The 18823-nt window shown below is 34.4% G+C and overlaps 1 protein-coding gene across 1 annotated transcript in view; it reads right to left on the bottom strand.

Moving 5' to 3' along the window:
* LOC145666461 (ubiquitin-like protein 7) overlaps window positions 1-18823 on the bottom strand; it is a 37736-nt gene that overhangs the window by 18342 nt on the left and 571 nt on the right. The window contains exons 2-3 of the mRNA XM_081733702.1: window positions 7235-7336; window positions 5727-5830 (exon numbers count right to left, since the gene is read on the bottom strand). Of these exons, the coding sequence (XP_081589828.1) occupies window positions 5727-5830; window positions 7235-7336 (206 nt within the window). The remainder of the gene's footprint in view (window positions 1-5726; window positions 5831-7234; window positions 7337-18823) is intronic.

Below are 18823 nucleotides of genomic sequence, written 5' to 3' on the forward strand. Positions count from 1 at the left end.
TTGTATTTGATAAAAAAGGTAACAGGATAACGTTGCATGACAGAAAAACATGTGTACGATCTAAGTGAATTTACTAATTAAATGTTTAGTCAAATATATTTTCCTCTCATTTAGACGTGTGCTTTACGCAAAATGGAAATTACGTAAAAGCAATTACCATTCAAAGATAAAATGACAAATCTTACCTTTTAGTTTATGTTGACATCTGGAGAAATGTTTGCAGGTTTTTTTTTTTTACTTCCAAAATAACATCTGCTTATGTAAGTACTGTGAAGAAAATGAACCCCGAACTCAACTCTAACTCCTAACTCAACTAACTCTAACTTTATTCACTTTATACTTCATTTGCAATTACTATTGGTTCACTAACACAAGAACAAGAATTGCTATTTCTAGTAACGTTTTTGGTATCAAATGTTATTTCTCGATTTTCATTTTTACTTGTCTTTATGCACATCAGTTTTCATGTATACTTACTTACTGTAATAAATGAACTGTAAATATTTACAACTGTACAAATTTCTAATATTCTTGTCTATTAGTACCAAAAGCTTGTTTAGAAAAAAGTTCAGACGACATCTAACATCGCGTGTACCACTGTAGCTGATGAAAAATCTTGATCTGACTACAGTGGTACGCACGATGTTGAATGTCGTCTAAACATTTTTCTAAACAAGTTTTTGCACTAGAAAAGAATATTTAAATACGAAAAAGAATTTGTACATAGTTGTAAATATTTACAATTAACTAATTACAATTAGAAATAGCAGTTCTTATTTGTGGTTAGTGGACCGATAATAATCGCAAACGAAGTGTATTAAGATTAAAGAAATCTAGCGGAATCCAGGGGTTCAGAGTTCATTTTCATCAAGGAGCTTAAATAACTAGACGATACTATAGGAGTTCTAGCCTGTAAAAAAGTTTGCGAACATGAATCTACAGCGAGTCGAAATATCAAACAAACTAAAAGATGATGATCACGGGTGCAAAGGTAAGATCTGTCATTTTATGAAGACAAAAGGACTTGTTGAAACAGTGCGGAGATTTTAAAAGTATGACACATTCAGTTCAATACAAATTACATTACTGGCCTCAGGACCTTGTGCAACGACTATGTGTACTTTAAAATCTTTTCATTTTTTTTTTTTTTTTTTTTAATTTTTTAATTTTTCATTGAAAGCTCTTTGTTACGCTCCTGCACATTTTTCTGAACATTACTTACTACCGCAATGCAATGAATAAATTCCAGAAAGCCAGCGGTTTAACATATTACATTATTAGTTTAACATCCCATGCTTATGGCCTTTAGGTTAAAGGAAAAAATTAATGGAAATAACTGATTTTAAAATTAAATTTTACGCGCTTTCCCACTGAGAATCGAACCTGGGACCACGCGCACCAACGACACATACGCCAGCTACTTGACCGGGGAGAGCTAAAATGTTGTTAAGCAAACTAAAACTTGCTATTAGGATCTTTCACAGAATGCAAAAATTTCAGATTCAACAATTATGGTCAAACAATAGTACGCAGATATCGCAATCACACTGGACTGCAGCATCTAATACAACTTTATTAAAGAATGTAATTATAATCCCAGAAAACGCTTTAAGAAAAAGAAGAGAAAAGATAAACTCAAGGACAAAGTATTCACTGTCTAATTACAATCATATACTATACTGACTAACTTTTTATTCTTTTGTAAAAATAAGCCGTCTCTCCTTGCATTCATACTAGAGACAGTCCACATGAAATCGACCAATGATGGTTGCTGACAAAATTTAGTATTTTATTATTATTATTATTATTATTATTATTATTATTATTATTATTATTTACCTAAGTTTGTACCACAATCAGGAAGTTGAAAACGGGTATTCATTTATTTTTTAGCTTCGCAGGTTTGTTTGTAGCAGCCATTCTGTATGGGCGCCTGAGCGTATTTTGCACTTTTCAGAGGATTCCGTTAAACGCTGTAACTTTTTAGGTTTTAAAGATTATGAATTCAAACCAAAACCATATGAAAGATACTGGAATGGACAACATTGTGTGTTCTGTGCACATTGGGACGTACTTCAGAACGTCGAATGAAAAAGCTCTGAACACTGAGGTTGGAAACCTAGAAATAGTCATTTTGGAATGTACTTTTTGAAACGAAATAAATGAGACTTACCTTCAATTTTCCGTCTACATAGAGACTACATAATAGACAACGTCCCAAACAAGTTTTAGATCTGAGAATCATGTACTTGATTTTTTGGAAATTTTTAAACATTGCGAATTTTCGAAAATCGTGTATTTTCACCATCAAATATCTCAGGAAGGACAGAAGTGAAACATCTCAAATTTGGAGAAAATAGACGATAGTTGTTCAGTAACTAGAGAGTACAATTGCATTACTGAGACGAGTAGTTTTTGAGTTATAAGATTTTTCTTCACTAGGACTAATATCATGAAGAGCCATGAGCCGTGGATATAAACTTCGTAGCAAAAGTCAAAATAACACGACAGAAATGTTTAATGGGTAAAGTATGCATAATTTATGAATCATATCTTGTACAATAACGAAACTCCTCTGTTATTTCTTTTCTGCCTATAGCGTTGCTAGGAGTTGTGAACTTTATGGGTGTGATTTTTCGGAGAACTATAGCAATCGGCACTCACACTTCCTCATTCGTGGATAGTTTAAAATAGGGTCTTGGGTCATGGGAATGGAAAAAGTGAACAAAAAGATCGTTATTTTCCTGACTGATGTCTTCGACTCTCCCAATCCACCATTTCTCGTCGTAAATACAGGCTACGGTATCATTAGGTGCAAATGACAACATGCTATGTTTTGGAAGTACTGAAGTACTGCAATCAGTAAATTCATCTGATTGTGAGTATTCATAACATCTGATTTATGTTTGCGTTAGAGGTACAAATCTATAATATGATGTAGCATTGTCTACAAGTAGCAAATCTCGAATTTCTTGCTGTTTGACTGCACTTCTTCTGATGGAACATAGATAAATTGTACACCTGAGATACTATCTGTTCAGTTGTTAAATTTCACATCATTACAACAACTTATAACTCAGAAACCACTCAAGTCTCAGTGATGCAATTTTACTCACAAGTTACTGAACATCTATCGTCTATTTTGTGCAAATTTGAGACTTTTTACTGCTGTTCTTCCTGAGATATTTGATGGTGAAAATACACGATTTCCGAAAATTCGCAATGTTTATAAATTTCCAAAAAATCAAGTACATGGTTCTCAGATCTAAAACTTGTTTGAGACGTTGACTATTATGTAGTCTCTATGTAGACAAAAAATTGAAGGTGAGTCTAATTTATTTCGTTTCAAAATGTACATTCCAAAATGGCTATTTCTAGGTTCCAACCTCAATGTTTAGAGCTTTTTCATTCGAAGTTCTGAAGTACATTCCAATGTGCACAGAACACAGAATGTTCTCCATTCCATTATCTTTCATATGGATTTGGTTTGAACTCATAATCTTTAAAACCCAGAAGTTACAGCGTTTAACGGAATCCTCTGAAAAGTGCAAAATACGCTCAGGCGCCTATACAAAATGGCCGCTACAAACAAACCTGCGAAGCTAAAAAATAAATGAATACCCATTTTCAACTCCCTGAATGTGGAACAATCTTAGGTAAAAAATTTAAAAATAAATAAATAAAAAAATAAATTTTGTCAGCAATCTTCTTTGACTGGAAATTGGTCGATTTAATTTGGATTGCCCATTAATGTAAGACCTGTAAGTGCTTTGTAATATCTTTGTATGTTTTCATCAATATGATAAAAACTATTCGGCTCCTCATCTCATGTTTACATCCAGTAATAACAGTCAAAGACAAGATGGTATACAGAAATTGTCTCGGATGTGACTGCTGTTTAAACATTACTAACACTGAAGTTTTCTTGTTCGGTAGTTGGATTGGAATTTAGAACCCCATTCAGCACCGAAGCTATATGAAACCTAGACCTACAGTTTACGTTGGAATCTGAACTACCGTAATGCGTTTAATTGTTTCAACATTCTCACACCGGAAATTGAGTTCGGGGTCACGTACACCACCGAAGGGTAACGCGCTAGCCACCAAATAGGCGGATAGGGCTGAAGCTTCCTCGTGGATGAGTGGTTATCGATCTCGCCTTTCGTGCAACAGACCCAAGTTGAATTCTACGTTGGAGTAAACATGATTCAGATTCCACACTCAACTATAGATCTACGTCTTGGTAACAAAAACAAATCTTAAGAAGTACTAAAAAGTCACTACGATCTTTTACAGTTCTTTCCTAGCCAGACACAGGTCATGACATTTGAGTCACTGTGCACCATTCATGAAAGAAAATCATCCAGAAGCACTAAATGAAGTGATCATTTATAGTATTTCAACGTAATGAAGTAAAAATAATATACTATTTTACATTGGTACATCATCTTTAATTTTCACCAATATTTCGGTAAATACTTAGTCTTAAGATGTGGTACAATGCAACAAATGGATGATACAATAATTGGGTGTTTTATGTGTAAAATAATATTTTTCGCTCGTTTTCATTATTGGTACTGAATATTACAGGAAACTTACACAAAACTGAAGTAAGAACTCGAATGTGTAGTAAAGAACTATTTAAAGAACAGGGTAGTTAGAGTTGGCTGATTTAAGCCAGGTGTTTAAACAATATTAAACATCACTTCATTCCATTAACTTACCGGAGTCGGTTATTAGACTCCATTTCGTTATGGTTTGCGTTAACGCAACGGAACGCAAAATCTGAACTTTTGTTTGCGATAATAGACAAGCAATTATAATTTATTTTTGCATTATCTGCAATGCGTTGAGAGTTTTTTTTTTTGCGGGGGAGGGGGTGAAGATTCTGGGGGGTCCAAAGTTTTCTTGAATCTACAGAATATGAGTATTTTTGATTGAATCTGTGGTTGATTATATGACAACGAAACACACATACGAGAACCCCCGCAGCTCCCCAGTAATCGGCCCCATTTGATAATCCAGCCCTCTTGGAAGCACAATAGTTTGGTGGAAAACAGCTTACACTGTAAAGTTTGATCTTGACGGTCTATGCATCTGTCAACAACACCGGATTAAAGTCTCGGCCTTGATTCGGAACACCTGTCAATAGTAGGTTCTGTGCTTCAGTGTTGTATAAGGACATTAAGGGAAAAAAAAATATTTCTACCCATATGTAATCTAAATAAATAAAGGAAATATATTTAAACCAAAATAAGTTTTTGTTATCCCTGAGAACAGAGAATTAGGAATGTTGGAAACAACAGGAATGTAACCAGGTGGAATCTCGCTTTTTCGTTGAATTTTCGTCCCTCGTCAAAAATAACAAAACATAGTTAACGAAATATTGGATAAAAATTAAAGACATACCAAAGTAAATATATATTTTATTTACTTTGTTATTATAGATTAATATACAAGTACATAAATAAAAATGATAAAGTTAACCTTTTATAGTATTTAGTTTATTTTCAACCTTACGCAAAGTACAGCTCAGGATTAATGGTCTTACGGAAATACATTTCAAAATCCGGATTGTAAAAATGATATCAATTTCTTATTTCTTGAGTTGTCCAAACATAAATCTACGTTACAGATATTTCCCAAATTTTCTGAATCTCGTAAAATTATTTCTCATGCCGCTTAGTCTTTGCTAATTCTAACAAGTAATAAATAAATCTACATACCTGTAGTGCATTTCTGTAACCTGGATTCAAAGTGAATGTCCTAAAGGCCGTTACAAGTTGCAGAATTTCAGCTTCCGTGAGCATACGAGGAGGAACAGGGGGCTCTACGATTGAAAATAATAATAATATAGAAACAGTAACTGAAAATAAGACCACGTAATTGAAAAGTGTGTAAAATAGATAGAACACAACAATTATATGTGGATTTACAAGTTATAACACCTGGAATGGTAAAAGAAGGAACACAGAAACATCAATGCAGTGTGCAGAGGCCCAATGAAGCAGTATCCAGAGGTTTGCATGGCACGAAACGCACTACTTACACTGAGAAAGTATTTATAAGAAGTGATTGTAATAATTATCAAGGCATCTCTCCCTTCAGTTAGCATCCTATAAAATCCTCTTAAACACACAAGCAAACTAAAACTACAATAACAAATCATTTTTACTATTTCACACTTTAATGTGATTTGCGTTATTTCAATAAATTTAATATTGTCTTTTGGGTGCATTAACGTATAAGTTTTTTTTTTATTTACTTCTTAGACATGCATCCTGCCATATTATTTAGTAAATAACATTTATCTAGAAATTTCTATTCATGAAAATGAGGAAACCAGTTACGAGGAAGACCCAGGAACAAATGGCAGGATGAAGTACGAAAGGGTGTGGAAAGAACAGAGAGTAAAATGAAAAAAACCTACAGAGCCAAGAATGGCAGAGTGAAAGAAGTCAGTTTAGACAATTAGTACCCACCTAGACACGGAAAAAGGATTTATAGTGATGGAATTATTACTACACATGAAATGATAACTACTCTCAAGATGTATAATTATTCACTACTTTATTTTGAAACTATCATTCTCCATCGAATGCCCAGTTGGTCAGTGTAAATTGGACTTTCATTTATCTGGTACAATAAACACACACACAAATGTTTAAGCTGCCATGAACTTTCGAGTTCCCTCGTAGCTAAGCAGTTAGCGTATGCGCCTTTAGCGTGGACGACTCGGGTTTGATTCCCAGCGGATGTACATGCAGTTCGGACCCCACATTAAGCTGTAGGTCCACGTCTTATATAGCCTCGCTGATGAAAGAGATGCTAAACTCAAAATCACACCGATAAACTTTCAACATCACCTCTGGTACATAGGGTCAATTGTTCGATCTCAGGTCATGATGAGTAGGCTGTGTGTGGACAAACTCCGTGTACATGGATTTTCACGGAATTCTCCCAGTTGCTTCCACATTCTTCATTCTACCATTTCATTCACTGTCATCCTCACCGTCTCCCTTAGCTTCAGAATAATCATGGGACGTCACTTAATAATAATAATAATAATAATAATAATAATAATAATAATAATAATAATAATAATAATAATAATAATAATAATAATAATAATAATAATATAAAAACCCACTGTACACTGATTGCAATGATCGTGGTACAATAACACATTTATTAATTTCCTTCCATTTTAATAGCACTTATCATCAAAACTCACCTTTTTCTTTCTTTCTCAACACATGAACCATTACGCCAGGCTTCAAACCGCATGCTTTTAAGGTTGAATCATCATCCAGTATATTGCCACAATATATAAGCTCTGAAAAACGAAAAAAACAAACCTATAATAACTGAAGTTGATGCAAAACTTTATAGCTCACACACACCATGATAACAGCGAGTACAATATCACTGAATAAAAAGCTTGCCATTGAATATTATCTGTGGTAATCCAATCAAATTAATCAAAGAAATAAGCTGAAAGATACTTAATATAATACGTGTCTTAACTTAAAAATTATATATATATCTGCAAGTTACTCAATGGTGCTTGCATGATCATTTTCAATTTTCATTTTTTTTTTTTTTTAAATATTGAAACTTACATACTTTAAAGAGTTCGACAACATCTTTCTCTCATTGTAAAAAATAACTCATCTCCTGGGTTAGATTTAAATGTGCCCCACGCCTGCTATTTTTGGCGTTTCTTGATATTTGCAGTTGTTGTAATATCTCAAGAAACAACTTGACTTAAGAAACTTGAAACAAAAACCGGTATACTTTATACAAAAAGCACTATATTTTGCGTTATATACATAATTTTACTATCTTGTGCGTTGACATCGCAAAATTAGCTACAAATTTTGGCATTGAAACTTAAAAAAACTCTTCACACTAATATTTCACTGTGAAGTAAAATCAAAAATCATAATTTGGGAAAATAATTGCATTTTTGATTTTCGTAAAAATATATATATATATATATATATATATATATATATATATAAGAAACGGATATCATGCTTCAAAATTCACACATAAGCCCTCTAGAACCATGTAAACCAGGGGTGTTAATATTCGAACTGAGTTTCTTCCCTTCACAGTAAAATACTGGTGCGAAAATTGAGATTTTCTAAGTTTCAATGCTTGAATTTGTAGCTAATTTTACGGTGTTATGTACAAGATGGAAGTATTATGTATATAATGTAAAATGTAGTGCTTTTTGTGTACAGCACATTGGTTTTTGTTTTAAGTCTTTAAGTCAGTTTCTGAGATATTACAAAAACAGCAAATGTCAAAAAAAAAAAAAAAAAAAAAAAAAAAAAAAAAAAAAAAAAAGCACATTAAACTTTAACCTAGCAGATATAATAATAATAATAATAATAATAATAATAATAATAATAATAATAATAATAATACAGAAGTGTTTTGAACTCTGAGACATGCAGGTTAAACAAATAAGGTAAATCAAAAATAGTCATGGAATTATTTCATTTTAAAATTCGTGATTTTGGTGAACTTTATATGGGACAACCAAGGTCTCTTACCTTTCTAGGTGGCTTGGAAATTCCTACTGTACACTTAGATCTTAATACACGAAAAAACGCAACCTTGTACTATTTAGTAGTACTGCTCAGATGATGAATGAAGATACACTACTTAGCTGAAGGATATAAATTATTCTTACTAATTTTTGTAAGAGATGGGTGCTGTCAAATTTATGTTAGATAAATCTGACTTCGATTTCTGATTCGGAATTTACGCTAATTATCATATGGATATGCATTTCTGCTCGCGCTTACCAAATTTGAATGAGTTATTACGCAAATTTACTTTGCATGTACAGTCCACAGGAAAAAACCTGCAACATGGGCATGTAAGTTTATTGTGAAACGACGAAGTCTTTTGCTCCAAAATAAGTGTGCAGGGGAAGACGCCGAGGTTTCTCCTGCGTGATTCGTGCCACTTAGACGTTACGTTGATTCCCTGGGCTGTTAGGCGTAGTTTAACAATAAATTTACATGCTCATGTTGCAGGTTTATTGCTGCGGACTGTACAATATGCTGTGAATGGGTTGTGAAGTATCTCGGACTGAGGTATCTGCGTGAGCACGAACTTGGTATTGGGGAGCTCAAAAATACTGCTAATATCGAAAAAGAAAAAGAATGAGTTACGGTTCGTAAACGTTAGGAATCTAAAGCTACTTTGCATAAATGACAATACAGATTTCATTGGTATAACATGTGTATCCACTGTACCCTACTTGTAAAAGACGAAGACAAACTTCAAAAAAAGGGAAAATCCACCATATACAGCGTAAAAATGTACGTAGCAATAATAATAATAATAATAATAATAATAATAATAATAATAATAATAATAATAATAATAGATACAATAACTTTGGGAACAAAAAGCATATCACCCGTTAGGATATTCCATCTCTATCCTTGATGCTAGATATTATATCTCAGTAATGACCCCTATCACTTATATATCAAAAATTGTATGTACCGTGTGCGAATACATAGCACTTAAAGTATTTTACATGTGCTGTACTTATTTTTCTCTCTTTCACAGAACAGTGACTCGTTTGGAAACAATGATCTCGGAAACAAAAATACAGTAGCGCATGCGCACTGCTTTCCCAACTCCTAGGTGACGTTATCAGTATTATTGTGACCATAACAGTGACAGTTATTATTGTGAGACGCAGTTGTCTTTTGAGTGAATGATTTTTCTTGGAGGCATGAAGAAAAGAGAGAGATGTTGGAAATATTCATCTAATAGTGTCAGTTATGTTGTATAATCAGAGAAAACCTATTGGAAGAACAGTTAAAACAGCTTCTATTGGAAGAACAGTTAAAACAGCTTACAGAGTATAGTATTTTGGCTCTCAAGTTGGTGACCAAGATAGAGTGGGCGTCTCATGTTTGCTGTAAGACGTGCGAGGTATATTTATCAATGCGGTTTCATGCTGTATATGATAGATATAGATAAATAGATATATAGATATACATAGATACATATATAGATAGACATATAAACGTAAAATTACATTTGCTGTCCCTGTAATTTGGCGAGAACAAACCAGTCATTACAATGAATGTTATTTTTGTATGACAGATTTATCTGGATATTCAAGGAAAAATAATCTTAAAATATGTAATCCAATCTGCTCATCTGCCATTGAGGCCTGTACCTCATGACGACAGTATGCCTGTCCCAAATGCATCAACTGACCCCGCACCTAATGAAGTTGCAGCAGCATGAGAAGATTCTGGCTTTGTATCATCCGATGAAGATTTTATTCCCGAATCTTCAGTTACTCCATATCTCGTACAACAACCAAAACTAAGCGATCTCGTACGTGATTTAAAATTGACAAACGAGGATGCTGAACTTGTAGCTCGAGTCTGCGAGAATGGGGATTCTTGCATGAGAATATAAATGACTTTCTACAGAAATAGACACAAACAGTTGTCTCCATATGTCCAGATGAAGGATTCAATGCGTGTTTGTGTGGACACTGACGGACTAATGATGGCAGTGGGTTTCGAACATAAACCTGAAGAATGGCATTTATCCATAGACGGATCTAAATATAGTCTTCAAGCCGTTCTCTTACATAAAAGAATTTAAAAAAAAAAAAAAATCTATCCCATTAGCACAAGCTATTGGACTTCAGGAAACATATGAAAGCATGATAAAAATACTGAATGCATTTCAGTACAAGCAATACAAGGGAAAATCTGTGCAGACTTGAAAGTTATTGCTTTGGTCCTTGACTTATAGGATAGCTACACCAACCATTGTTGCTTTTTAGGTTCATGAGACAATCGAGTCACTGACAAGCATTACCAAACAAAGAAATGACCAGAAAGAAAAGATTCGTTCCAGGACAAGTAAATGTAAAACATGCTTCTCTAGTTGATCCTCCAAATGCATTTTTGGCACCTTTTCATACAAAGCTATGCCGTATGAAGTCATTTGTCAAAGGAATGGAGAAGGACGGTGATGGCTTCGAATATTTGCAACAAGTATTTCCTCGAATATCGGAGGCCAAATTGAAAGAAGGGATATTTGTTGGACAACAAATTAGAAGATTCATTAAGGATACATACTTCATACAAATATTCAACCCAGCTGAAAAGGTCGCATGGTTATCTTTCAAGAGAGTTGTCGCAGGCTTATTACGAAACAAGAAAGCTGAAGACTATGAAAAACTGGTGTGTGACCTGATACAGAACTATAAAGTATTAGTCTGTAGAAGGTACCTGAAACTTCGCTTTCTGCAATCGCACCTTAATTTCTTTCCCGAGAAATTAGGAGCAGTGAGTGATGAATAAGACGAATTGTTTTATCAAATTCAAATTCAAAATCACAAATAGAAACACGTTACGAAGGTAGATGAGATCCTATCGCGATAGGGAACTACTGCTGATTACTTCAGAGAGAAACCAAAATAGTGTACAAGAGAAAATCTCAATTCGCAACTTAAAAAATCTTGCAAGAATTGGGCACAGTAAAATCTGTAAATTTACAACTGTTGTACAATCCGCGGCAAAAAACCTGCAACATGAGGATGTAAGTTTATTGTGAAACTACGCCTAACAGCACAGGGAATGAACATAACGTCTAAGTGGAACGAATCACTTCAGGATAAACCTCGGCCTGCTCCCGTGCACACTTATTTTGGAGCAAAAGACTTCGTATTTCACAATAAACTTATATGCTCATGTTGCAGGTTTTTTGCCGCGGATTGTACCATTCGTCATATAATCTCTTTTATATGGTAATGACTTTGGCATGTGCTCTTGTCGTGATGTGGGGATCCTTACAATATTTAAACACCAGTAAATATTTCATGAGAATGTAAGGTTTAAACCAGTAAATATTTTCAGCTGCACTCTTCTCCATCTTCGTGTTATTACCTGTATTATATCTATATGATACATAGTAATATATTTGCAATATGTTTATTTGTATATATTTGTAAGTATGATGCTCTTCATATCTGTATTATTTGTAAGACAATTTCATTTCTTTAAAGAAACAAGGCTCAAAACCCATTGTTCAATTTCCTGCTTCGTGGACAATTGTTAAACTGTTTGCGTGACTTGTAGAGCACCCTATATAAGGTAAAAAAAAAAAAAAAAAAAAAAAAAAGGACACAATTTCTTACTTCGTACGCTGTAAGAGTTCATTTATATACAGTTCTTCAACTTAAATAAATAGCTGTATTAGAAAAGTATAAAATGCAAGTATATTTAAAATTTTATTTTTATTGTGAATTTGATTTTTTAATCAACCACTAAAGGCTGACAGTACCATTAAATGACCTTATATCTATTGACTTCGACCTAAACTTTGTACTCAGCACAACACTTTGCTTAAAAATAATACTTTTTCCTCAACACCAAATATCAGGATAAATATAAAATACGTGATATAACTCAGCAGAACACTTTGCTTTAAAATAATATTTTTTCTTCAACACCAAATATCAGGATAAAATCAAGCACACGGTATCCTGTAGATAAAAAGTGTGACATAATGCGGGGAATTTGACTTCATTTTTAAACTTAGTAGGTCGGAATCGTTTAAGAACACCCATTTCTGCAACCTCTATAGAAAGAAAATTAAATTTTGTCTGATAGTGTTGTGCAGATATCGTGTCTCAACACGATAAATTACCTGATATCATCAGTAACAAATTTTGGATTTATTATGTTTTGGATCAATATTTTGTGAAAACGATAAACATTTCTTGTTTGAAATTACGAACACTTAATTCTCATCATCAATTCAATGTCAAAGTTATATTTCTATTTTTATTTCCTTTCAGCGCAACTAACAGTTCAATTGTATCGCAAACAAGAAAGAATTTCTATTCCATGTTGACTTACTTCTTTATGTGTATCTCTTAACCAACAAACTTACAGGTTATTTCCTTTGACCACGTTCCAACAATCACCTTATTTTACGTTAATATACACAGTTTACGTTTTCATCATTCATGTGGTAATCCACTGAACTGAGGGGAGAATGACCGAGATTGCTGCACAAAAACGACAGGTTAGTGACGATGAGGATACGGAAACAAGAGAGACGACAGTGAACATGTAAACGGACGGACCACGATTTTAGGCTTTCAAGTTTTATTCATGCATTATAAGGGTAACATTTGTATTCAAGTTCTTTGACATTCAAGAAGAATTACACGACATTCAGCAAAGCGGTCGTACTTTGGTTAAGTTCATCGCCGCTGAAATACGGATATTATCTACATCCGCGCCGGACTTCTATTCTCGCCATCTGGCTATCAATTACATGGAGAACATGTACCAGGAGAGGAAGACGACCAGGCAACCCAGGTTACCAATTTCTTATCTTTTTGCTCTACCAAATTCTTATATACAAAATCCTGGAGTGGTTTGTCAGTTATGAATCCCCTGCAACTTAATTTTGTTACAATTATTTTGAGCTACAAGAACTGGCAAGATCACGCTGCACCATGCAATTTCGTCTTACCAAACTTCGCCTCGTCAACCTTTGCCACAACTTTAGGATCACCAATGGCTCTTGAACTCTTCAACAACCATTCTATATAAACCTCCCTGTAAAAACTAGTCCAGTCGATAACTCTCCAGAACAAACAAACAAAGTTCATGTTCAATGACAGTCTATCGACATTCTTTAACATAACACCAAAGAAAATTAAAATGAACAATCTGCTACACACGTAACTTTGCTCAAAAATATTCCACGAAAGGTAGACACATACCAAAAGCACTTTAACCCATTAACCCGCCGATTAACCGAAAAAATAGTCTCTCTTCCTGGACAACTTCAAACTTGCCTCACTTTCACGGCAATCAATTTCCAACTTAATTAAACCATAACATTTCAAAAACTTTTAGCAACTCCTCCTTGCTATCGTATAAGTCAGTAGAAAATTCAAATACTGGTACAGTACATTAATATCACAGCTACTACAAAATAATGCCTTAATACGAAGTTATCTGAGAATTCACCAAATTAAGCAAACTAAGCAACAGGAGGTCGAACACACACACACACACACAGTGCGCTCACACTACACATCATTTACGTAATCAAACGATACTTAATCACATACAGAAACTAACAACGCCATTTGTAGGCGACACCTAACACCACCAGTGGCGAAGCGTACTCTCACATGTAGGGTAAGACCCATGAACTAATAACACAAATAACATTTAATGTATCATAAAATGTTTGAAATTATAGTCAGAATTCTACCTTCCTCGTTGAGTTAAATAAAAGTAAATAAATAAAAAAAAAATATCAAATCTATTTATTCTAAAGAACTTTCTTAGCTGTATTTCTAACTCTGTTTAGAGTTAAATTTATGTGCATGTATACATAGTATTTTTTTTTTTTTTTTTTTTTTGTTTAATTTAACAAGAAAGGATGAATATTTATACAAGCAAAAATAGACTAAAAGTAGTATATTATTATTATTACTCAACAAATATTTACATGACGAAAACACGCAATATGTACTAGTGGAATATTCCCATTTAGCTCCACTACAATATTTTGAAGTGCAGTTCATATTTTGTTCTGTCTGGGATTTGCAGGGGAAATGAGGGGAATTTTCTCCTCATTTGCTGTTTTTTTTTTTTTTTTTTTTTTTTTTTTTTTTAAATAAGCGTTTGTTACTTGCATGTTCTACTTTAAAGTAAGTACAATACTGCACTTAACTAATACATCACGTGATAATGACTTCACTAGAAATGTCAATACTCAGAAGGAACTTTATTTCAATCAACTCAAGATATTTAATATCGTATTCTATGGAGTGGCATATTGAAGGGGGTGGCTTCCGAGCTTAAGCACTTACCGAAATTTTATCGCAACTTTTTATTGTTTTTTATATATATTGCACAATTTTCTCATTTCCAGGAATAAATTTAGCAAAACCTCTTCCGAAACAAGCAATGCACCCCGAAACCAAATCGTAAATACCCCACTGAATCTATGAAATGGAAAACTCAACTAAAATTACACAAAAAATAATATTATTTTATCCTGTATGGTAGCGTTTGGTAAATTTATAAATATGCTTAATGTATCAGACTTATTCCACAAGCTACAATGGACCAGGCCCTATGTAGGGAAAAATAGCTACTCTGAGTAACTTCTGAGAGTGTATATTTAAATTAAACAAGTTTTCATTAATATAAATACACAATACTACACAGAAATTTCTTACTCTGTGCACTGACGTCGTTAACTTTTTAAATCTCGCGGGGGGGGGGGAGGTAGAATTAATCAAAATAAAAATCCTCTTTCCAACAAGTTATATATACACAAAATAGTATAGTTAATTTAAATATATTTTACTAACATCTGGGGAGAGACGCGTCCCTCCGACCCCCGCCAACGACTCCCGTGTTCTGTTTTAAGGAAATCATTTCATAACATATTAGCACTGAAAGATGCCCTCAACGCCAAAACTAAACTCCCAGAGGCGAGCCTTCGCGCCTTCCCAACAATGCGTGCAATCCCTAGAGATAATAGCTTCGCTCCCTGAGCAGAATAGCCCGTAAACCTGTCTAGCGAGTTGGGGAGGCTCAGACGGAAGGGTCTCCGAGTGTTACCAACCTACTATTTTGATTTTATAAGAAATCAAAGATAAAGAAAATATATGGTAGAAAACAGGTTAGGCCCGGACTCAGAGCCTCATAGTACGCTTCGCCACTAAACACTACAACAAAACATATAAACTACTTTTCGGTACGGCAGAAACCAACTGGAGCGTCTATTATAAAACTTACCCTGTTTCTTTTCTACACTATTCTAGTTACGCATATACCCTTCGTCGCTGACGCGCCTGTTTCCTGCGGACCCTCCTGCTCCGCTCCTGTTCAAACTCGATGATCTACCAAAAGTTAATTTGAGTTTTTGTACAATCGTTCTAAGGGTTCATGTCTGGATGCGCACATCCGCAAGGGGAAGCCCTCGTAAACTGAATCTACATCCATGAATGCAATTTCAACCCTGAGAAATAATGCGTATTCATAACTAAGAAATTATAAGTGAATTTACTGATGAAATATTTGATATAACAGGATAACACGTAATTATTTCCAGGGCACATCAGTTTGCATTAATATAAATTTGTACGGGGATTATTTTGGAACTGGAGGTAGATAACACCATGTTTACAAGAGAAATTAGTTGATGTTACGTAAGGGTAATTACTAACCTAACCAGGGTGGAAAAAACCATGATTTTTTCAAAAAAATCATTTTTGTAAATTTTTTTGATTTAAATCAAATCTTTTTCTTCGTATAATACAAGTCGCGAACTGAAGATAAAACATTAGGAATTAGTATTAAATGTTAATTATGCCATTTAAGTGAAAGTATTGGGTTTTAATTTTGAATTAATTCCCAATCGTTAACCTATTTCAATCCCAAACAATGTTTCTTAAGCATTAAGGAAAAAGTACAGCAATGTATATCAACATAACTTTTCTTTTCACGAAAGTTGCTGATATTTGGCAGGGGCATATTTTTAAACAATTGGAACTAGCTAGCGGCACGAAATACATATAAAGTACATAAATTTCGCCTAAAATTAACTAACTAACTCTATGACCTATGGAACCCGGAGGTTTAATGCCGCGTTCACAAAAGCTCTCCTGACTTCTATCCTTAGTCAACTGAATCCAGTTTCTATTTTGTATTCTTATTTCTGCGAGATCCATCTTAATATTGTCCTTCCATCTGCGACTAGGGTCTTCCTAATGGTCGTTTTCCGATTGGACTTTAAGTTAAAACTTTGAAAGCGTCCGTACTTTCTTCCATTCTCGCTACATGTCCTGCCCACCTGAGCCTCCAAGATATGATGACCCTAACAATATTTGGTGAACGGTACAAATTATGCAGTTCCTCATCATGAAGTTTTCACCATTCCTCATTTCCGTTCCTTTTTGTTCCTAATATTCGTTTCAGGATTTCATTCTCAAATACTTTCAGCCTGCGTTCTTCCCTCAGCGTAAGCGACCATGTTTCACAATCATACAGCACAACAGGCATAATTATCATTTTACATATTTTAAAGCTTTAAATTCATCGACAGAATTCGCGACGATAAGAGATTTTGAACTGAATAATAACACGAATTCCCTGTTTTAGGTCGATATTTAATTTCTTCGTGAATACCGTTTTCTGATCCTATAGATTAGCCGATGGCAGAACTTTCTTTGTCTTTATGCGATGAGCTTTTGTAAGTCAAACATTTTCTGCAGGAATTCCAAAATAAAAAAAAATCAAGATGATCAGTTCCAGCAGAAGAAACACTTTTGATTGTTAAAAACATGCTTTATGTGACGTGAAAAATAGTTCAAATGCGAGTTGTCCGTGCATTTAAGGCATCTATACATAGCAGGCACTTTTAATACTTTTCTGTTGGCTATTTTATTTCCTCTGACAATTTTTCCTGCACAGGCACGGCAAATTTTCTGCGATCACATCGCAGATCACGGCATGTTCTGCACTGCGGTCAAGTATCCACTTTATCAAAAGTATTTTTCGATATTTTAACGCATCCAAAATTTGTCGTATTACGATCTCGAGGAATTTCTATGTATTTAGTACATAAATTTCGCCCAAAATTTTAAATTATTTTTTTCTTTTTGTTTCGGAGAGGGGATCGGACCCCTTTAAATACGCCCCTATTATCTGGAAGCAAACAAATAGACGTGGACACAAAAGAAAAAAAAAATGAAATCTTTAAGTTTTACGTCCCACGTTTATGCCGGTTAGGCTAAAGGAGACGGTGATTATGAGAGATGAGTGAAATGGTGGAATGCAGAAAGTGGGAGGAAACGGGAGAACCCGAGAAAACCCACGAGCACGGTGTTTGTCCACCACAAAGTCCACACGGCGCGAGCTGGGATCGAACCAGGGACCCCAAGCACGGAGGTGAACGCTCTACCAGAGCCACCGCGCCCCCCGTGGACACAAAAGAGTATTCATCTTAAATGTCTATGGTGATTTCGCCGCTGGAATAGAAATTTTAAAACCCTGTGTTACAACGAGAAGAAAACAGGGTTCATCCGTTACCCGTTCAAACGGGATTTTCCCTGATCGTTCTCTACATGACACTCGTTTTCATAGTGTGCTTATATACATTTGAGTCTCATTGTATTATGATTATTATCTTCCATAATCGAAATAACAGAAGAGAAACGGGATTTTACTTACTTTCACTTTAAATTAATTTATTTCGGAATTTGATTTAAATCAACGATTTTTATTTAAAAAATCAAGTGCTTTAAATCTTGATTTAAATCAATCCACCCTGAACCTAACATAACCTAAACTAACCTGGTCTAAACCATCAAAAACACAGAAAATACACAAAAAAAAGTATGAATTCTAAGCAAAGAATTCTAGCCCACCCAAATCGGGATGGTTCTACAACACAGGTCCCCCTATATAGATTAGTAGCTAGCTTGGTTCCTTTCTGAACCAACATTCCTGCAGTTTTACTATAGGGATATATATATATATATATATAAGTAGTAATAGGAGTAGGAGTAGGAACGGGTTAGAAGCCCCGCAGGGGGTCGTTGGGTCCTGTTCTCGACATAAAATGTGCAAATTAAAGACTTGGCTAAATTTTTTCATATATTTGCAATCTGTGGATACGTATAGTAAAAGTGCACCCCAAAATTTCATTCACATTGAGCGAGCGTCAGCGACTGGAGGCGGGTTAGAGACTCGCAAGGCATGTTTTCTGTCTT

Source organism: Thermobia domestica, chromosome 12 (assembly GCF_964235325.1).
Source record: "Thermobia domestica chromosome 12, izTheDome1.hap1.1, whole genome shotgun sequence".
Lineage (NCBI taxonomy): Eukaryota > Metazoa > Arthropoda > Insecta > Zygentoma > Lepismatidae > Thermobia > Thermobia domestica.